This window comes from Zonotrichia leucophrys, chromosome 1A (assembly GCF_028769735.1).
Source record: "Zonotrichia leucophrys gambelii isolate GWCS_2022_RI chromosome 1A, RI_Zleu_2.0, whole genome shotgun sequence".
NCBI lineage: Eukaryota > Metazoa > Chordata > Aves > Passeriformes > Passerellidae > Zonotrichia > Zonotrichia leucophrys.
The window spans coordinates 15,721,277-15,744,133 of NC_088170.1; the positions used below are offsets into that span (position 1 = coordinate 15,721,277).

The 22,857-nt window shown below is 40.0% G+C and overlaps 1 protein-coding gene across 8 annotated transcripts in view; it reads right to left on the reverse strand.

The window, feature by feature from the left end:
- The window catches only part of ABCC9 (ATP binding cassette subfamily C member 9), a 72,926-nt gene that overhangs the window by 13,688 nt on the left and 36,381 nt on the right, over positions 1-22,857 (reverse strand). For 5 of the 8 annotated variants that reach the window (XM_064701587.1, XM_064701594.1, XM_064701601.1 and 2 more), the window contains 15 exons: positions 21,960-22,065; positions 20,369-20,407; positions 16,937-16,975; positions 14,990-15,091; positions 13,539-13,623; positions 12,974-13,054; positions 11,916-12,053; positions 11,208-11,333; positions 10,482-10,578; positions 9,296-9,543; positions 8,232-8,380; positions 7,382-7,451; positions 6,409-6,566; positions 4,252-4,344; positions 1,510-1,612 (listed from right to left, as the gene is read on the reverse strand). In XM_064701587.1, coding sequence (XP_064557657.1) covers positions 1,510-1,612; positions 4,252-4,344; positions 6,409-6,566; positions 7,382-7,451; positions 8,232-8,380; positions 9,296-9,543; positions 10,482-10,578; positions 11,208-11,333; positions 11,916-12,053; positions 12,974-13,054; positions 13,539-13,623; positions 14,990-15,091; positions 16,937-16,975; positions 20,369-20,407; positions 21,960-22,065 — 1,634 coding nt within the window. The remainder of the gene's footprint in view (positions 1-1,509; positions 1,613-4,251; positions 4,345-6,408; positions 6,567-7,381; positions 7,452-8,231; positions 8,381-9,295; positions 9,544-10,481; positions 10,579-11,207; positions 11,334-11,915; positions 12,054-12,973; positions 13,055-13,538; positions 13,624-14,989; positions 15,092-16,936; positions 16,976-20,368; positions 20,408-21,959; positions 22,066-22,857) is intronic. The other 3 variants (XM_064701620.1, XM_064701613.1, XM_064701628.1) reach the window with 2 other exon arrangements.

The window sequence follows — 22,857 nt, forward strand, 5'->3', positions numbered from 1 at the left end:
TCCTTCTGAGATTTGAAATGAGGACTGCCTAGTTCATCTGTCTAGAAAATTATGAGCAGAATACAGACTCAAATTTTAGGGGAGAATGGATTCAAACTGACAGAGGGGGGAGTTAGATTTGCTATGAGAAAGAAATTCTTCCCTGTGAGGGTGGTGAGACCCTGGCACAGGTTGACCAGAGAAGCTGTGGCTGCCTCATCTCTAGAAGGCCAGGCTGGATGGAGAACTGAGAAACCTGGGATAGTGGAAGGTGTCCCTGCCCATGGCAGGGGTTGGAACTGAATGGGCTCTAAGGTCCCTCCCAGCCCAAATCATTCTGTGTTTCTGGGATTCTGTGACTCACACCTATGGAGCATAATGGTCTTGAGTCTCCATCATCTGCTAGGACAGGACTGAACTGCTGCTATTAAATCTCACAAAGTTTTTAGTGATCTTAGTATCACTGTGCCATTAGGCAGAGCTAGATGAACTATTCCTTGGCAAGATCACATTATTTCTAATGCTCACATGAGGCGAAGTGTATTCTTGGACCAAATTCATTCTGCATGTAAGCAAGTCTAAGACTGTGAGATATTATCAGGCCTCTTCCAGGATTGGCTGTTGCTCTGTTATTTATCTGTCTTAGATTTGGAAGCAATTTCAGCTGATCTTGGATGCTGTAAGAAGCTGAAAGCTTCAAGAACAAGGGAAAGCTTAGCCATCATAAAAAATGGAGAATAACTTCATTGCTCCAACAGAAAAAGAAGGTTAGTATACAGCCTTTGATGTGAGGATTAACCACTATTTATGTCCAGTAGAATCAGGCCACTGCTCTGTTTATTCACCGTTCTTTCTGTTTCAGATGAATAAGGGGATCACTTTGCTTGCCTCTTCTTGCCTTGCAAATCAGGAAAGTCCCTACAGAGAGCCCCCACAAAACCCAGGAGCCTATGTCACTGTCATTGGCTGCATTGTGCCCTGCTGTCATTTTCTTTCTGGAGTCTAGTTATGCTGTCTTTCATGATATCAAACAATAAAACCACAAACAGTATGGCCCTGCAAGGGTTTAGCTTATAGCTGTGGGATTAACCCTGCTGCTGGAGAGATATTTCAAGACCTGGGAGATCAGTGTGCCTAAAACAGCCCTGGCAGAAGGATGGCATAGTTCATAAAGCCACTGAAAAGCCATGCTCTGCCTTGAAAGTAGTTCCTGCTGTGGCAGGTCTGTGGATGCTGCACAGTAGTAGAGAAAGTCTTGTTTGAAGTTATGTAAATGTTTGTTCTTGCACTCCCTTCAGATGCTAGACAGCACAGCAGCAGCAGATGAGGCAGAGTTGTATTTTCTTACTCCTGGCCAAGAAAGCTGAAAAAACCCTCTGGGTTTAACATAACAATCCTGATCTATTTTAAGGAGCTGTGTGTATTATCTCCTCGCGAGATTAATACTCGTTATTATCTTCTCTGCATCAGGCAAAGTCTCTGTTTGCTTCCAAGGTTTCAAAACCATGGCTGGGACAAAACTGAACGTACCGTCCTGACCTCCAGCCATCTGTTGGCAGCTGACAGAAATAAGTAGGCAATGTTGTTCGTGTCCGTCAGCTCCAGCATACGTTGTTTAAATCTGGCTTCGTGCCTGCCGAGACCAAAGTTGTTACATTACAACACATTACGCACTCACACACAAAAGGGTAAAGCCTTAACTCTGCTCTGCCTTCCCTCCCCCCAGCCCAAAACTTTTTGCCCTTCTGTTTTTGCCAAAGTTTGGGTTAAAAGCTCTTCCCTAAGAATGTCCATCTGCTGCCACAGCTCCCCAGAGCCAGAGCAACACGTGGAGTCAGGATTTGATTGACAAGCAATTCTGTTGGACTAGGGTTTGGACCAGAGACTGTCCCCTCAAGAAATTGCAATGCCAGGGTGCTGGGACAGGTTTGGTTTCCTAGAGCTGATCCACCTTTTATAGCTGTGGATTGTAGTCCACTCCTCCCACAGATGAGTGCTGCTGTGGCCTCTAGGTCACTAGCAAGGGCAGAGGGCTCACCCATCAACTTAAGTCTGATTTCAGAAGTTACCTGGCCAGCTGCAGAGCTCTTCAACAGGGGTGACATCCCTAAAGTTTCAACTAAAGTTTCAGCTAACATGGATGTAGACTGATCTGTAAATCAAACCTTTCACCTACTCAGCTCAGCTGTTTTCTCAGCCAGTCACACTTTGCCTAAACTACTGGGAAAGTACAATCAGGGAGAGCTAAGGATCACCTCTAAATTAGAAAAATGAGTGGTGTTGCCTCCACTGCCACTTGTTCCTCTCTCCCCCACACAATGCCCATCATATTTTAAAAAAAGTGCAAGGATGCCTGAGCACTGAAGAGCCGAAGTACCTTTGGGAGGGCAGGAGGAAATCTCTGTTGGTGCTAATGTTAAATGCATGGTGCTTTGCACAGTCAGATGGAAACCATTTTGTTTGAAATCATAGTCTATTGTCTGGTGAATACCCGCACTTGATTAAACCAACTGAACTTCAGCAGCTCAGTGTCTGTTTATCTTCCATTTTAAAGTCTCGGGGCCCTGCTGTGAAGCACCTCTAATGTCTGTTCTTCCAGAAAATTCCTTTTTTTCCTGCTGTTTCCTGCTGATATTTTATTTCCCTCTGCACAGCTTGTAAACAGGACAAGCAACCACCCCAGAACAACTGGTAACAGTAATGATGTGATGTGGGGAGGAACAAGGATGCAGTGACTACTCTGCTCATCTGCTTTCCTGGCAGCAAAATTCCTGCTCTCCTAATGGAAAATCTGACACACTCAATCTGTGTTTTCATCCACGTTCAGTTCATCTTCTGGGCACTTTCAGACTTTTATCCTGTCAGATGACGAACAGCAAAGGTCACTGAGATTGCTCTCTGATCCAACAGTACTGCTTTGCGGTAAGTTATGTGAGGACCTGCTCAGTTTTATCCTGGAACATACTGAACCCAAACTGCAGAGAATGACTAACAGCACCAGCAGTAAAAAGAAACTTGCAGACAATAAATGCAGGAGACTTCAGGTTTGGTGGGCAGTGGAGTGGAGTGCAGGCAGGGAAATGAAATGGCTTTGATTAGCACAAGAAATCCTGAAAAACTCAATTGTTGTGGTGCCCTCAGGTGCCTTTTGCTCTCTGCCGTGCAAGCCCACATTACCTTTTTGTGTGGGAAAAAAGAGTTGAACCACTCAGAAAGTGCTAAGCTCCTTCAGCTTGTTCAGGAGATAACCTCAGGTTCATAACCTTTCTCAGGTGATGAAAGGCCACTCTGAACCTCTTGAGAAGTACTCAGCATACATCAGCATCAGTCCCTAACGATGACTTCCTGTTTCAATACATCATTCTGTTGATAAAGCTAGTTAAGCATTTCCTGTTGACCACTGGCTCACACTTCTACAATACAACAGTGGTTTTGCTTGTTCTTCCACAGGCCTTACTGCAACACTGTGTGCTAACTGCTGAGGTCCTAAACCTTAGCTTGATGTGAGGAAACAGCCTGAAGCTGATCAAATAGGTGTGGAAATGTCATTGCAGTGGGATCTGCTCTGGTTTGGAATTCTACATAGTGCAGAATGGGTGCAAGGTACACTTAGTGGGAAAAAACCTCAAGCTGGCACTTCGACAGTCAGCACCATAATGGAGTGAACATAGGAGAGTTTGGCCTATATTTCAGGTAGTAGAGAGAAAATGTGTGCATGGAAAGCTGGAAAAACTCCCTGGATCTTACAGAACTGATTTCTCAGTTTTGATTAACAAAAGGGGAGGTTTTACAATATTCAAATCAAGTTCTGTTCTGCTGCAGTTTTCTTGGAAACTCTCTCAAGTTGCACATTGCCTTTCACTTGGAGAGCACCATAATGATGTCTCCTTGCTTGGGAAGTGGGTTAAACACAGAACTGATTCAGGGACACTTGGATATAGCAGAGGGTTTGAAGGGGCAGTGCCTCTGCCTGCTTGGCAAAATACAGCTCCATGCTGTTCAAGTTAAAGGCATGGTTAAAATAGACCCATTAAAAATTTAAATACCATATCCTAAAAATATAATCATTTTTAAATCAGTGCAACACCAATACATGTGTTACTGAAAATATGCAAAATGTTTAAGAGGCAAAGCAACACGAAAAAAATTCATTATCTTTTTCCTAAATAGCTGAATAAAGTTCTTCAAATTCAACAGTTGGCCCTCAGATATGCTCCAAGGAAGCTGAACAGGCCAGCCTGACCCTCTGATAATTTGTTTTACAAATTTTACCCGAATGCTCTGATGGTGGTAAGGCCTTCAGCTGTCTCAGAGAAGTGACACAGCAGAGGGAGCTGGGTGCTGTCATCAAGTTCCTGGAGGTCCCTGGGTGTACAAAAAACAACACAATGCCCATTACAATGCAAACATTTCTGTCTGTAGAAATTTTGCTGCACAGCAGACAAGAACAGACACATTATGTATTGCACATATTCTTTTCAGGATCACAAAAAAATTTCTATAGTACAGAAAGACACTGGCATGGAAATATAACATTCCTCTTTTTTTGGCCACAGGACCCTTTGAATCATCTCCCTGCTGCCCTCTCCATCTACTTTTGGTAACTTTAAGCTTCTATTTGCCCCCTAGGGATAAGGACATTATCATGTCTCTCCTGGATAAAAACCTGCTATCCATTTTAGACAGATCCTCATTACATTTTATTCTCACAGATTCTGATATATTAATAAAATTAAATTAAATTCAAAACCATTGATTTTAAACTTTATAGCATGTTATTTGTGACTCTTAGGTCAGGTATGTAATAGGGTCTGTGTATCAGGAAGTTTATATATTTTATGACAATAGCTGGCCTAACAAAAAAAGCTGTATTTCCACATAAACCTGGCCTCATTTTCCATATCTAGAAGTACCACAACATGCTGAAAGTAAAATATTTCAGATGATAGCAGATCTCTTTGTGCTGTTAACATTGGTTGTAGCAGAGACAGCACTGACAGAGAAATAATGAGTGATAAATTTCCCTAATTACTCAGCAATGACACTTCCAAGACCTGCATGGAGCAACAATATTTAAGTCCAAAAAATTCCAGTCTTTTAAAAGAGGAACATCTTCCAAACCACAGAATAAGAAATTACATCTTTTTGTAACATTCTGCCATTGTCATAGCAGCCAGTTGTACAAACAGAAGAAAGTCCAGCTCATTAGAGATTAAAACTTGTTATCAAAAGCCTAAAAATTTTGTCCACTGTATTAGATATGCTAGGAGAAAAAACTGCTTGATATTGCTGAATGTTGCAGTGTGCAGAACTGAATTTGCTGCTGATGTTTTGATGATAAATATCTTTCAAATTTACGATGGAAAATACACAGAAGTTTTTGAAAGATGTAATGGAAAATACAACAAAGAGTCAAAGTGCTGCAAGAAATATTGTAAATATTTGCATTTCTAAAAATTATTGAGGCTTATATGCCTGCAAAGGACTGCATGCAAGTGAGTTACAAACACTGGCTGAAGCTATTCCTTCGTCCCACATTTCCCAAGACTCATTTTTAGGGAAATAAATTGGATGTTTTCATTTCTATTGTCCATCAAAAGAACACAAGTCACATCTCAAGTGATTTAAAAAAGTTTAATTTAACAGAATAATTTGAGAGTGAAAACCAGGTCTCCTGACTTGTCAGCCACCTTGAGATCTGGTGTACTGCCACACAGAGCTTCATTTTGGAGTTTTGGTAGGGCAAGAACAAGGTTTCTGAAAAATCTCAGAGAAATTAAGTAACTTATTTCAGATTTAAACATTTCTGCTTTATGAATTCTAATTACAGAGTTTTCTTCTAAATAAATCTTGGAAGATTCTGTCTGATAACAAGAGACTAAGGGATTGAATTTAAGAAAAAACTGGCTTCCTGACAATGTTTTATGAAATTATAGAATAAATTTAGCATCAGAAGCATGACTCTCATTTTGCTGAAAAAACTGTACTCTTTACACCCAGCCAAGTCACCCTGAATATGGAACACTCTACAATCGAAATGACTTTCTGTGGAGCTTTTTTCCCCAATATGAAGGAAAAACCATGATTGATGTTAATCCAGGAAAATATTTTCTGTTCTCTACTAATACTCAAATGTCAAGGAGCAGTTTAGACCAGATGCAAATTCAGCTGATAAACAAACTTCATGTTCATCTCACTCTAGAGCCAAACAAATGCATTCAGTTGGTGTTACTTCCACAAATACCCCATTTATAGCCAGGTCAGTTGGAAACATTGCCCAGTGCATGTCTCAAACTCATGCATCAAGATCAAAAGCAGGATGCCATGGCCATTTTCCCCTTTTTCAGCTCCTACAACCTCACATTCCATCCAGTTCTTATGTAGAATATTTCATGGAGGAAATTTTCAGGACGGTTCTTTAATACGTACTTGGAGGCAACCCTGAAGTATTTCTGGATGAAATAAAATGCTATGCCCAGGGGCACAAGGGCCACAAGGAACCATGGAGTGGCATAGGAGATCATCCCAATGGCTGACAGGCACAGCAAGGTGGATCTGGTCAGAGACTCCAGTGTGGGAGGGATGTGCTAGAGGGAAGTGAAAAACATCCATGAAGAAAAAAAAAATCCTGGTAGCACCACTATACACCTTTTCCTATTAGAAAAGTGAAATAATACCACTAGATACTCATTGATGTTCTCCTAATATCAAGAGTCTTTCTGTTTCTTTCCTGTACATTAGCCAAATGTACAGGAGCTAAAAAATGAGTCAGTAGGTTTTTGTTTTCTAAAGGTCAGAGTTTTAAAGATCATGGGGAAATAGGAGCCATTTCCACCTCATTTATATATCAGGCAAGGAAGAAAAAATTGTTCTTGATATGCCAGATATTTAGAGAAGTAGAATGCTCTGTCTCACAGTCTCATAATTTTTATTCCATATTCCCATCAACCTTACATTCGGGATTATTGTTCATCTAAAAATTTTAATGCACAGTCATAGTGAAAGCTCTTCCTCTCCCTGGATGCTTTAAATCCACAAGTTCTGCCAGCCATGGTGGAACATTTATTTCTCACACCTACTCCCATATATTCAAAGCTGTTATATTTTACTGTGTTTCCTGTTTCAAGTCCAAAATCTGATGTTTTCTTAATCCAGATCTTCCAACAGAATCAACCACTCTGCATATGAAGAAATGAAGAGCCACCACCTCCCACTATGTTTATTTTAAAGCTTACTTGCCCTCATTACTACAAATGTGTGTACTTTTTGAGTGTCCCTATTATCATTCCCAGAGCCTGGTTTTGCTATGCCTTTCTCTACTGAATATTTTAGTACATCATCTTATTCAGATCTACATGAAAATTTGCAGAGTCAGGATAATAGAATGTATTGCTACATCTACCTGATCAATGATATTTGTATCAGCAGAGAAGCGATTCAGAATTAGCCCCAGTGGAGTCATGTCGAAGAACCTGTTGGACAAATTAAAACCAAAAAGTAACCTGTAGAGGAATTCCAGGTTTGGAATTTAAAGTCCAGTCAGACAGAACACAGAGCTGTGTACAGCCATTGTCTAAAACAAAGCAATAAATATGAATAACATGACAGATCATCTTATCTGCATCTTGACTGTCTAAATGCTTCTTTTGGCACTTTCCCCTGAAAAAAAATTGTCTCCTCTTCCACAAACCTGTTGTCTTGCGTCCTGATCTTTCCTTCTTGCTCCATCAATCAGGATTTAAGATCTCTTCCAAAGATCACAGCCTGTTCTTGGCTGCTGCTCAGCCTCCTTCTTATGGGCACTAACCCCAGATGTTTCATGGAAGTACTGTGATAAATTCATTTGTTATTCAGGCATCCTTTGGCCATTCTGCTGCCTGTGAGACCCTGGGTATTGTGCACAGAAGCAGCCTTGGTGCCCACATGGTTTGACACCATGGCCATTGCTCAGAGCTGGAGCTGGGTGCCCTGGAGCCTGAACTGCCCTCAGAGCTGTCCTTGAGCCCCCAGCCCTGAAGGGGTGCCAGCTTTCTGAAACATTTCAGCCAGATAAAAAACAGGGGCAAAATTTCACATGTTCTCTCATGGAATGTTTCCCCCTCTGCCATGGTTATCTTACTAATTATTTTCTCTTTCGGATGCCTTGAAGGAAACAGGCCAAATTCAAGAGCTTTTCCTGGGAGTACCCTTGCAGCTACAAAGAGGACAGGTTTTGACCACGTAGCTTTCCAGGGACATCATTTTTGCTGTACCTGATTGGTCCAAGGATGATCTTGTTGAGGAGATTGTGGTGCAGGTTCTTGGCTGCTGTGAGGCCCATCCACTCCACAGTCAGGGATGTGATGAGGCACAGGACAATCCCAGCTCCAGAGAGGATGCTGAAGACAGCTACATGATAAGTCTAATGGAATGACAAATACATCAATCCTAGAAAGAAACACCCATTTTTCTTTTCTGCTGGGAAGTTCCCAAGGTACCTGGTGCCCATCAGCTACTATATCCTATCTCTCGTATTACGTAATTATATATCATTTTTGGGAAAGAAAAGAAATGTGATGGAACTGCAGTGACAGAACTGCAATTTACTAAGTCCACATAATTAGAAGTTCTGGCAGGCCTAAGATCCTTCACTCTATTCTACCCCTCAAGATCTTGAAATGGTAGCTCTTAGAGCTGTGAAGACTGATTATGTGGACAAAAAGAAAGGATTGTTGGCCAAGAAACAGGGAAACCTAGTAGAACTTCTCAAAAATTAAGGCATTTGAGAGATGTTGGAAAGTTCCACTTTAGTAAGTTCAAGCATTATGAAATTTACAGGGCAAATCCTAAACTGATCTGCCAGGGTTATAGCACAATCAAGCCTTCTGAAAGTCTAGTAAGTGGATTCCATGAGATATTGTCCTTGAGTCAAATTTACAGCTATAAACAGATTGTACTTTAGCAGAACAATTGAAGACTTCCATTATTATTTTTCTGGCAGGGAAAAAACTACTTAACAGCCAGTACTTAGGAAAGTGGGGTCATTGACTTAGAAGACCAGTTGTAAAATCCAGATGGAAAAGTTTAGTGTAAGGCTCCTTACTTTGAAAGGTCAGGAATTTTTCTACCCTCAAATATTCTTCTGTTTGAGTTCTGAATTGTCAAAATTATTGATAAAATTTAAATTGACTTATTTTAACATTAAGAATCCATTCTTCCTGTATAATAATCTACCTGTGATTTCAATCCAGCTGGCTTCTAGATGAAAAACAAAAAATTACTTTAGAACATGTTTTTTTTCATTTTTTTCCCTGTCAGGCTCCAATATCTGGCTCACCTTCTCTTTGCTCTTATCCTCATCAGCATTCCTGGCTTCATTTGCATTGTCCATGGATGTCCATGTAGCAAGCCAGTAATCTATGGCCACAATAACTGAGTGTTTCAACAGCTTGGAGAAAATCATCAGAAAGAGCAAGAAAAATCCTCCAGAGGTTAAATATCTCCAACAGGTTTTCCATGGCATCTTTGTCCTGAGCCTCAAGACAGTTGACATGTTATCATCTTCATCTTCTTCTTCTTCCTCCTCTGTGACTCAGACATTTGATCAAGTTAGCATGGATTCAATAATAACTATACCTTGTTTTACTGGATTTGTTGGGCATGTTTTCTCTTCTGCTTTGAATTTAAATTTTAAAGTCAAAATTCAATTTGTCATTTAAGAACAGCAAACACTTCAGACATATTTTCATAAGACTTCCCCTGTGCTCTTTAGCTATTCTATAGTTTGCCAGTCTTTGACTTGTCACAGTTTTGTTATGAAAAAGTTTTTATAAACCAAGTCTTCACTATTTATTATTTGGAGCACAGACCACACCTTTCCCAACCTGTTAATCAGCTTTTATTATACGGTCAGAAAAACAATTTGGAAGATTTTAGAAAACCCTCCAAACTTTTCCATTCAGACTCTTCATCATCTATTTGCATGAACAAGTTCAATTTTCTCTTCAGTCAACAGTACTAAAATGATAACTGATCACATGCTATTGAAACACAAATGGTGGAAGATTTCTGCTGTGGAAAAAATATATTTCAGAGATGTATAAACACTAAATTACGGTTTTTTTATCGCAGATAATAGAAATATATATCTCACGGCCCTGCAGGAGGGAAATTTCCCCAAGGAAAGGAAATGTTCACATGCTCCTGACAGCTACCACATATTTTTCCTTTACAATTTCTGATGTTGTTGTACTTCTGTCTCATCCAACAATAACTCCAGGCACTGTGAGTTAGCAAAGACATTAACTTGTTTTGACACATCCTTATCTCTGCATGATGTTTAGGGAAATATATGGAGAATCCCTTGAATAAGTTCTACTGTAAACAGGTCAAAATGTTGGAATTTCCACTATTATTACCAAGTGTCATCAATAGAGTTACACTTTGCTGCTAAGAACTGCCAGCTATTAAAGTGGAAAGGCAATGAAAAATGGTATTAAATAAAGTGAAATTGTAAAACAAACCTTCATCTTCATCTTCCAGTTGTGACTTGGATTCTCTGGGGTACATGGCCCTTCTAAGGGTTTTTCTCTCAAGAGTTGTCTGGTCAGCTTCCATATCCTTGAATAATTAGGTTATCATAATCATTATTATTGTTATTATTTATTAATAATAGATTTTATTCATTTGAAAGATCATTTATTAATTTGGGAGCTTAGCTGTTCAACAATAGTAGTAGTACTTGCAGTAATCTCAAAGAGACTTTATATGGATCATTTAACTTACAGAATGGAAAAAACACAGTACTTTTCAATTTAAATTTCAGAGAATTCAACTTTGCCCACTTCTTTCCCTCTCTCTGCCATTCTTTCATTCCCTCTCTTCTGGAATGGAAAAAACTTCAAAAATAGTCTTTAGAGAATCCTAAATGTTCATGGCAATAACAGAATAAAAGGATAAGAGATACTATAGGAAGTTTCTGGGTCCAACCCTTGCCCTACCAAAGGATCAGTTGTGCACCACATTTCCAAGGGTTTCTTGGCTAAGATGTGCTTACAAACCATCCATGATGGATATAACACACACTTCCAGGACAAACTATTCTAGCCCCTAAAACTCCTTACAGGTCATGTGGTTTTGCCCTAAAGTCAAGTTGAAAATGTGCTTCAGACATGATTTGGGTTTCTTTGAAATTGAATGACAAATATTTCTTTGCAAAAAAGTCATCCTTGCCTAAATGCTCCATTTACCTTTTCCAACTCTTGATCTTGGCGATTCATCAGAGTTTTCCAATGTTCATATAGCTCAACATCCTTGTTTTGGATATCCTTTAGTGTCCCTTCTCTAAGCACCATTCCATCCTTCATTGCTATGATCTAGGGGAGAAAGCACCCAGCACTCAACAACACAGATACCATAATCACTGACCTGGTCCTACAAGATATGTCTCACCATTAGTGACAATACCATTATGCAAATTTCTGTCTTCATTTTATTCAATATTTTATTAATAACTTCTTAAGTTTGCTGGCACTGCTCATAAACTGAAAATGTATAAGTCATGCTTTCCTGCCCATCAGACAGGAAAAAGCATTGAAAAGAAGGGATAGACAGTTACAATTAAAACAAAATTCTCCAGGTCTTTTAATGAACAAAAAAACCTCTACTTAAATAATGTAAAAATAAAATAATTCTTCCACTATAAAATCTGTGTTAGCTGAAGTGGCAATTAGCCACATGGCATACAGAATTAAGGAGGGACTGTGTTGCAGAGAAAAGCAATAATCCCATTAAATGTTATGGTGTTAACTTCAGGAATTGGTGGGACTGCTTAGAGTAGCAAGCCTCTGAATAAAACTTCAACTCTGCTGGGAATTTTTCAATTTTTCAATAACATCCTGATGCCTGCTTCTGGCAATCATCCTTAGCAAATTTTCCCCTGGTACCTCTTCTCTTACCCAGTCAGCATGTGGCAGATATTGTAATTTATGTGTCACCAGAACAAGAGTCCTCTTGTCTTCTTGCAGAAACTTCAAAATCCCTTCCTGCATTAAGTGATCACTTAAGTGAATGTCCAGTGCAGAGAATGGGTCATCCTGCAGCCACATCAAATTGAAAAATATTAGAACAGGATACAAAAGTGAGGTTTTCTCCTAAAATAGTATTTTTAAACCAGGAAGCATCTGTCTTTATTGATGTTTCATTTCTCTCTAGTGACTAGGGAGCAGTCAGAGGCCTGTGCTCCAGTGAGCTGGAACCCACTGTTCTTCAGTTCACAGCAATGGACTCAGTTTCATTTCTTGTGTCTGGCTTTGTGTAGTGCTGGTGCCTCACTGACAGAGTGCAGGAACACCAGAACTGAAATTCCCATCCAAATTTGAAAATGCCAGGATCCAAAGCCAAACTTGGGCCCAATTTTGGTGTGAAACTGGCACAGGAAAATTAAAGCAGAGTTAGCGACTCTTCTCATTTCCTCCAACCTGAACTACATACGTGCTTGGTCTTTACAGTAAGTGTGGCTGGAAATAAGGCAACATTCAGATAAGGATATCAATATGTAAACACTTTTTCTTCAAGAAGTCTCTCCTTAATTTTGAAGAGGCTCAAACAGCCCTTTCATTAGCCTCCTGAAATTCCTAATATGCCTTGAAAGTAATATCAGAGAAGAGAAAAGCTGTCCAAATCCACAGCTCTCTGCAGGAGAGTGCTGAGCCCTCAGACTGTTCATTATGGCTCCTTATCAGTAATCCTGCTGATTTCTGTGGGACTCTGCTGATAGTAGGTCACCACTGAGAACAAGAAGGAATTAAGACAATCTGTTCCACTCTTTCAGTGTAAATCTGTGCAGAAATTCCCACCTTCATCAGCCTCCCAGGATGTTTTGATGCTGTCTCTCTATAGTTTGGTTTTGGAGTTGAATAGAAGTCCCCATAGGTCTTTTAAATATAAACTAAATATATGGAATTACAGTTTTTTACTAACTTTGCATGCTCCATGTGAAAAAGAAAAATCTTACCAAGAAGACAATGTTGGTGTTCTGGTAGAGTGCTCGAGCTACACAGATTCTCTGTCGTTGGCCTCCACTTAAATTAATCCCCTAATGATTCAAAGGGATCAGAAATAGGATATCTTTGAATAAACATTATGACAGGCCTTTGGAAGTGTGATTTTTTTTATAATTATAGGATTTATAGTAAATAAAAATCTTTATTAAAATGCTAATTCTATTAATAAACAAGCATAGTCCTCATATAATATCAGAAGAAAAGTTATTATTCATGCATAAGTGTAAATTATGAAGAGCTGCTCTGAGCACAGTAGGCTTTTTAGATTGAAAATGTAACCAATACCAGCATCAAATTCTGCAAGCAAAACATGAGAGACTTTGGTCAAGAAATCCCATTTGAGAAATAGCTGAAGAAGCTGAAGAGATTTCAACTTTTTTGGGTAGTAACCTTTGGTGAATTACAATTATTTACCAGTCTGAGAGCCCAATACAGACTAGAAATCTCTGAGTGACATCAGGGAGTGTCTTCTTAATACAAAGGCCAAGCAGAGATTAAAGCATTCACATTATTTACCCTTTCTCCAATTTCTGTCTGGTCACCAAATGGCAGTAAGTCAATATCAGGCTGCAGAGAACAGGCATCTGTAACAGCCTTGTACCTGAAAAAACAAGGTGGTCATTGCAATTGTTTACCCAGCCACTCACGCTGCTAACACAAAAACCTCCAGGTAGATGTCACCACGAAGTTTTTATTGCTATGTGATGGATGAATAATTGTTAAAATAAGTAGGGCAAAATGATTATTGAGGAATAATCCTAGAGCATTGTAAATGAAGCATTATAAAAAAAATACATCTTTATTAGAAGCCTTTATTGGGAAGCCTGCTTTTTAATTATGTAAATTATTGAATACATTCCTCCCTATCATGGAGTTGTTTGGTTGGACTCCAGAGTGTTTGAAGACATTTTCCATTGAGTTTTTATTCTCCTCCTTTAAGTGACTCTTCATTTTCTTTGGAGTGATGTTACAGGACAAAGGATCCTTACAGTGCTTCTGGTCTTACCAGAACCAGCAAACCACTTGCAAAATTTTGAAAAACTTTTGGTGACATCTCTGGGTGTGTAGCAGGTGATCTGCTGATATGCCGCTGGGATCAGACTATACGAGTACTGAAATTAAGCCTTGCCCCTTTGAAGCTAGTGAAACAAGCTGATGGATGCAGTGGCTGAAGAATCTGGTCCCTGAAATGTTGGTGCTTTTCTGGATTTCGAGGCATTTGGTCATGGTTAGGTTTTATCAAGCCAGAATGGAGTCATACATCTTAACACAGCACAGACTAAGAGCAACTGGGTGTATTTTCAGTAACTGAAAACAGACAGTGTTGCCTTTGAAAACATCAGCAATTTGTTTTCCTCAAGTCCAGTCACTTTTTCCACATTTGTTAATTGGCCTTTTAGAAGGCTGGAAGAAGCAGGTGCTGGGTAGGCACAATAGAAGCTGTGCACCTCAGCTTTCACACTTCCTTATCCTGTATTTCTAAAGGAAGAATAAAGGCCATTCCCTGGAGGCACCCCATCTTCATAAATGCTGTTTTTGGAAAGTGGCTGCTCCAGTAACTTGATCACAGCAGGATTAGCACACAGACTCATGCCTAGAATCCCTGTTTTCAGAGTCCTTTGGCAACATTGGGCTCCATTAAACAAAAGAAAATTATGTAAGTAGTCTTCAGAGATGGGATTCTTCTCACCTTGGAAATGACACATATGGCTTCAGCTGTATTCTATGGAGAGCCACTGCCACTATGGGATTTCTCACAAACATCTTGGACATGTGCTCTGGTTAAAGGAGCACCCTGGCTTCAACCAGAAACCTTCCTCTGAGTCAGGTCAGCTCAATCCACCACAGGTTTATGTCTATATCACTGATTGATATTTTCCAGAATCTACAAACATCCTCCAGAAGATGCCAAAAATCCCTCTTTAAAAGGAGCTGCCAGGTGTTTTTGCAAGGAGGTGGATATTTACCTCTGCTTATTAAAGGGGCTGCCAAAGATGATGTTCTCCTCCACGGTGGCATTGAGCAGCCACGGCTTCTGAGCTGCGTAAGCCACGGAGTACCTGTTCCTACTGCAGGCAGACACAGAGCTTTAGTAAGAAATAAAGCCTTCACACCATAAAATGTCTGATAATCAGGTTTTTTAAAGTTAATTTCATGAATGTGCATTCAGAAAAACACAGGGAAACACATAAGCAAAACAAAAAGAAGGGAAGAGTTTTAAATTCGATGCTTTTGTTAGAACAGCACCCACTCTCTCCCCTGATGGCAAATTCTACACTCTGGGTTGCGTTCTCTTCTACTATAAAAGGCTGGTACCTCCCTAAATCTAGTAATTGCAATTCAAATCTAAAAGCAAATTATAAATGATACTAGAAATATTAAATTCTCACAGGAATAGTTATTTGGCATTATTTTCTCTAACATGAAAACAGAGAGAGAAAAAGCACTGTTCAAATGGCATTGGCACACTTGACTTGCTGCCTTCTGAAGTGTGAGATTATTTTATGTGGCCACACATATAAATACTTTCTTCTCAGTGAATACTTTTTTCCTTTCAGGTTATTAGATCCTCAATGATATTGGAAAAGAGGGCAGTTTAATACAGATTGGGAAGAAATCATGGGTAGTTTCCCAAGGATTTATTAGACATACCTTAAATGTGTCTAAATGCCTATTGACATTTGTCAATAGGAGCATGAATGTTCTTTACTGCTGTCTGTTTTTCCAAGGTACAGCAGCAAAAATAGTCATGTATTTTCAGAAATTTTTCTGAGATGCCCAAGGTAATGTGAGGAAGGAGGTATGAACTGGTACCAGCTCATGGATCTGAACACTTATAGAATCATGGAATGGCCTGCATTGGAAGAGACCTTAAAGATCATCTTGTTCCAACCCCTTCCATGGGCTGGGACACCTTCCACTAGCCCAGCTTGCTCAGAGCTCCATCCAACCTGGCCTTGAACACTTCCAGGGATGGGGCAGCCACAGCTTCTGAGCAGTCTGTGCCAAGGCCTCACTACACATACAATAAAGAAGTTTTGTCTAATATCCAATCTAAATCTGTTCTCTGTCAGTGTGAAGCCATTCCCCTTGTCCTATCACTCCAGGCCCTTGTCAAGAGTCTCTCTCCATCTTTTCTTTAGGCTCCATGCTGGTTCTGGAAGGCCACAATGAGGTTCCTTTGCTTTGTCTCTTTGATTGTATTGCTTCCACCAAAACATTTGCTTAGCTTCAAACATGTAGGATCTACTATTGAGAGAGGGGTGCTAAGGCAGGAGAAACAGCTGGTTAGAAGCTGTCAGCAATATCCCAAAACTTCCAGGAGTTTTAGCCATTCATATGCACTCGTATGAAATATGTCCTCAAGATTATGGGGCAGCAAACCCTGGTGTGGCTCCCAACCGCAGCTCTGTGTGCCACTACCTCTCTCTCATTTATGACATACTTTTAGTGGAGCTTGTCCTTCTTTTAAACCTGGAGCCGGGGGTGGAGTCCATGCTTGGCTTCATCTGGAGCTGAGCGGGCTCCCTCTGTGCCCTGCTCCATCCCATCCCAGATTAGGCACCATGGGGAACCCAGTGCTGGGCAGAAAACTCAAAAACATGTGGGAGGAGACACCTAATGATGCCTCATACACAGAGACTCTGCCTTGCATAGCAAGGAGCACACTGAACTCCCACTGTGGTCAGATGGGGGCTGAGCATCTTTCAGACAAGAGACAGAGGTAGTGGTTCACTGGCTGGGGAAGTGTGGGATCCACTGGATTTGCACAATCTATCAATTAATCCCATGGGAAACAATTATCAACATGGTAAGGAAACATGGAGATGGCTTAAGAGCACAAAGATGAGGATTTGGGGAAATTCTGAAGAAATTAATGATTGTTTTATGATACACTGGAAAAGAAATAATACCTTCTGGATGCTTCAAAAGAAGGTTCAGTTTCATTTACACTGTAAGTTATGGTAAATGACATTTAGTAAGCAGGAAATATAAAGAATAACACATTTTGTGCTAGTTTTACACACAGTGAACCTGGAGTTAATGACATACTTTAAGAACTCAACATAAGTCTGGGTTTTTATGTTCTTGAAGGGAAAGCAAACAAGGTCTAAGCAAAACCATAATACTTCTTGAAATGTGACAGTTTCATCTCTACAAGGCATAGTAGCTAAACAGGCAAATTATGTTGTTAGAAAATGTATTTAAAATTAAAATTGTATCATAAAACCTATTAAAAATTAAAATATTAATATTGCACGGCAAGCAATAAGTTAGCTTCTCCACACAGTTCTGCAAGTGGCCTGCAGAAGCTGATAACTGATGTCAAATTTCCCCTGGAGTAAAGATGAGTTTACAGCTACAGTGTAGGATCAGAACAGATTTTGAATCTCTTTGTAGCACTAGGGCTGCATAAAGCTGTGCACAGCCCTACAACATGTAGGTTTTCCTTGTCATCCTCCACTTCTTAAGGATTATATTCTTTAGAAACACATTCTGAAGAACATTCAAATATTAGCAATGACATGAATGATTTTGCAGTTCCCTCTTTTTGTTAATTGACTTTTTAACAGTGCCAAGGGCCTGGAATGGCAGGGAAAGTGGTTTTGGGCCAGCAATGATGCTCATTCCAGGCATGGAAATGCATCACTGCAAAGTGCAAAACCTAAAAGAGATTATACCAGGTAAATTGAAACAGGCATTGGAAGGGGGTAGAAAACTCATGCTAAAACAGTATTTTCCTGACTTAAAAAAAAAAAGCCATGAACAAACAAATCCTCTTCTCTCAGGCCTATGAACACTCCTGAAGAAACACTTTTATGTTGAGACAGAAATGAGTGCCTGACTGCTGGGTTACCAGTTGCAGCTGCAATCATTGGCAGGCTATCCAAGTCTAGAAAGAGCATAAAAATTCTAATAGCACGCAGAGTCTTTGGAATGCCAGACTCATGGATTAAGCATCTTCCCAAAATGCCAGAACTGAGACGTTGTTTTCTGTGCTGCACATCAGCTTTCTGAGGACTTGGATAATTCAGGCCTCCTAAAATGCACAGTCTTGTGTTTTCTTCATACACCAATTGCCAGAGCAGGTGCTGCATCAGAGCACCTGAGACATAAGTCTCAGAAGTTTCAGAGAGCCACACACTGAGGCTCAAAACAGACAGTCCCTCACTAAAACTTGGTCTCTCATTCAGCAGAAGTTTCCTGTCTTCTTTACAATGGGAAAAAAGTCACAAGAAAGCAAAAGATGAAATCTAAGAGCTTGAAAAGGGACTGGGAATTAGGTGAAGGCAAACAAGAAGAAACCCTAAACTTGCTCTGTTCAAGACCTCCAAACTTTTATTAGGAGAGCACTGCAGGGAAAAGAGAAAATGCTTTCAGGTATAAATTTGGGAGCACCTTCTGAACTACAAGTCAACAAAAACTGGGCACAAGCCTAGCAAGACTCCTTGCAATTCCATGCCAGATTTGATCTGCTTGCCATGATAACAAAACAGACTTTCTCAATGGGAAAGGACTAATTTTAGGAGCTCTGTTTCTTAAACCCTTTTTCCTTGGTTAGAAATTTCATTCCTGGCTTGGCTTGACAAATAGACTTTGATTCTCCAAAATTATGAATGAGATTTCTGTGAGAACCTACATTCACCAATAATCCCATGAATAAACACAGAGAAGACCTTTAGTGAGCTGGGACCTTCACAAACAAGGGGATTAAGTATTTGGTTTTATACTTCATTACCCTGCTGAATCTGAGAGAGTGATGTGATTGCAGGGCATGGGAGTGGGCTGAAATTGAAGCTCCTGAGATTTCTAAAAAGGGTATTTTATTTGCCTGAGGGGATTAGCATTTATTTCCTCTAGTTAATTTATTTTTTGTAATGTGGCTATTTATACTGATTTTTAGCAGGACTATAAAATATGCATATTGCCCATAATGGGGTGTGGTAAGTTCAAGTCTGAAATGGTAGGAAGGGCCAAGCTAATGAGTCATTTTTTATAGGATTTTGAATACATAAGGTGAAAAAACAAACAAACAACAGCAACAAAAAAGAGAAATCAATCAAAATCAAGGTTTTAGGAAAAGTAAAAAAGACCTCTACTTGAGGTTTAGACACTTTTATGGTAACTCATAATATTTTAAAACAGACTAAAGCATGTCTGAGCAGGCCCTGATTCCCTCACCCTACAAAGTAACGAGGGAGGAGAAGAAAGGTGTACAAAATCCTGTAGCCACAGAATGAACCATTTCCTCTGCTAATATCAGCAGGAAATTGAGGCAAGATGAGCACCAAGCATCTACACAAATTCCATACAAGAGTTTGAAGGAATTTCCCTGCAACCAGAACTGGTAGTTCTCCTGGTTTTGGCCACTGACATTTATGTGGATGACTTTTTATCCCTCCAGTGCTCATTATGCTCTTCAGTGCTTTCTGTGAGCTCCTGTAGTTGTAATCTTTGGGCGAGTGTTGCTCTTGGCAATCTTTCTGAGGGGGCACTGACTTTTCCTAATATTTGTCACATCCTGAATAATTGAGGACAAAACAGGCCATTTTTGAGGATCTATTTAACAGTTCTTGTGTTTCCTGAGCTTTTCATTTAGTATACAACAAGCTGTTTGCACAGAAAACATTTCAATGTAGAAAAAAACATGTAGCAAGTGAAAAGTTTCCACTTAGCCCCTGTTAGCTTGGCAGTCTGAGAAGATTGTTTGGCTTGATGTGCATGAGGGGAATACCTGTCTCTGCATGATTCCCACAAATTATTAAGAAATAACTTATTAATAAATAACTCTTATCTGAAACAGCCTTGGCTGAATGACTACACCCAGACAGCCCAATGCACCAGTGTCTAACAAGCCTCTCGAGCTGATTGCTCACTGGGAAAACAAAAACCCAGCTCCATGTCTAAGGATGTCACATTTCTGGGCCATGTCTCATATAAGTGGGAAAAACTGAGACCCAGCCCATAAGATTTGCCCTGGCCAAGATCTTTTACAGAAAGATACATGGGCATGCTTTATTTCCCTGGGATGCCAAGGCAGTGACAGCCCTGGCAGCAGGACACACAGCTCTCACAGCAGTCAGCCTCCACAGCAACAAGGCATTTGAATCCCAGTGATGCCTTGCAGGATTGTCCCAATACAACTGGGGCTGCAATATTATCCATGCTTACAATTACTGTGTTGTTACAGCTGAATTTGTAAGGAATTCACCTAGCCTGCATTTCATCCCTGGATCAGTAGCTGCGTTAGTCATGCATGGAGAATCACATGGAAAGGGACTTAAAAGAGTAAATAGGACCTTTATTATAGTTTTACAAAATACAGGAGCCACTTAGTTAAATACCTGAAGTCTCCTTCTGTATTCATCTGTCTGCCAGGCAGTCTGAAATTACCAGCAAAATATAACCATGTTTGCATCAGCTATATCACAATTATAGTGTGCAAGGAAAAAAATCTGAGGTGTTGGCTAAAACCCGAGTTTCTCGGTGTTGTGGTAATGTACAGACTGCTAATCAACTGACAGCATAATTCTATCTCTTGAGCAATATTAAACTTTTTTTTTCACAATTCATAATTACAAAACATTTCATAAGCTGTATCTATTATGTTTCTAAGATTTCCCCTTTTTCTAATCTTTCCAAGGTTCCATATCTTTGTCTAGTAAAAATCTGAGTCTTTCTCAAATACTTCTTTCAAAACAATTGTGAGAATCATTTCAAGGTACATTCTACCTATTCCTGTTAATTTTTTTTAACTACTGAGAAAAACAATGCCTGATTATGGTATAAAAACCTTCATTGCATGTCTCAAAGAAATTAACTGGGGTAGGTCACATCTTCCTTCAAAGCCTAAATTCATATATAATTAAACTAAATTTAGTGAAGCCTTGGCTTCAACTGTACCTGCTACTCCAGTGAGATCATATGTTTAGAATAGCAGAAAGTGAAGAATAGCTAGAGAACAAAAATGCCATGGATACTATCACAGGAAAAGCAAAAAACATCCAGTTTACAATATTGCTGTAAGAAAAATATGACAAAGGAGGTTACAAGTCAAGGGATGGGGCAACAAAATATTTGTCTCTGTGACAAAATTCCCTCTTTTCTCAGCAAAAAGATAATTGAGAGGAATTTGGCTTGATAGTTTTAAAGAAACAGAACTGATCTTTAAAACCAAAGAACAAGTCATGGGGTTACAGCACATCACTTCCACTCTCTCTGCCCTGCCTAGGCTTGAAGAGTGCTTGCTGCCCCACTTCATTTTTCTGGGTTCTCATTCACTGGTTCTGAATCCAAGGCCTGACCTCATGGGCAGCTCTCCTTTCAGAAACAGCCTTTGCTCAGCCTTTACTTTTAAGGTGTTTGGTGTGCTCAGGCTGCTTTTTGATTGTATTATTGTGAAGAGTGACACTGTTCAATAGTTGAGGCTTGAGTGGGTACCAGGGAAGGAGAAAAGCATTGCTCACTTGTAATTTTTTTTTCTGTCAGCATTATCAGCAGCTCTGAGGGGAAATACATCCTTTCTGTTAGGCTGGCACCCCCCATATCCCACTGGGCTGTAGAAACTCTGCACTTTCACTGGTACAGGAACAATGGTACAGGAACAATGTGACAATGCTGCCTTCAATTATAGTGAGTACTGAAGCCTATTTGATAAAAGGAATAGCCCATGCATTCTTTCCAGGTCATTTGCTAGGCCAATATATTAGATATTAATCACCAGACTAGCCTCTCTCCCTTCCTGAGGCACCCTGCTCTGCACATGATAAAACAGTGAAAAATGCCTCCTGATTTGCAGGTGATGCATTCCAGAGAGGATCTGGGTGATGGTAATCACTCAACATGCAGTTCTGAGGCATGAAGTTTACATTTCTCATAGCAAATCTCAGCCTCCTCCTTAAATGAATACAGCAATTAATAGCTATATAAACATACTTGCTCCAGTGAACTTTTCCCTCCAGGGTCTGCATCTCTCCCAATATAGCAAGGAGAAGTGAAGACTTGCCACAGCCAACTTGGCCCACAATCATTGTCATCTGACCTATGATAATAGTAAAAACAACAAAACACTTTTTAAAAAGAAAGAAAAAGCAGTTATACTCTAGTTCACAAGGCCCAGCTACATTCAGCTCTAGAGCACTCAAAGTGATTAAATAATTGTTTTATCATCCACTACTTAATGGGCAATATTGCACGTATTCATCTATGGAAACATTAATGGACTGCAGTAACACACTAATCTCCAAAGGAATGAGACTTTTGCTCTTACCTATATTAACATTTGTTTTATGGAACTTATGAAAGTTATTTAGGGTCAAATGATATATGGTGGGGAGTGATTATTCAGCCTGGAGTTCCATGAAAATTTGGACCAATCTAGTAAATTAACTGAAGTGCATTTGGGCCAATCTAATTAATTAACTGAAAGAAGACCCATTGCTCTTCTCTGCTTTGCCGTATTTCCCCTTCCCCCCACAGAGACACTTTCCTACCTCCAGTCCTACTCTGCAGTGATGATGGTGCTTCTCAGATCTTCCCGTACACTGACTGAACTCACTAACTGTGCTGGCCAGTGCATTTCATAGATTTACAGAATGTCTGGGTTGGAAGGCGCCTTACAGATCACCTCATTCCACCCCCCTGCCATGGGCAGGGACACCTTCCACTATCCCAGCTTGCTCAGAGGCCTGTCCAGCCTGGCCTTGGACACTTCCAGGGATGGGGCAGCCACAGCTTCTCTGGGCACCCTGTGCTAGGGCCTCAGCACCCTCACAGGGAACAATTCCTTCCTCATATCCAATCTAAACCTGCTCTCTGTCAGTGTGAAGCCATT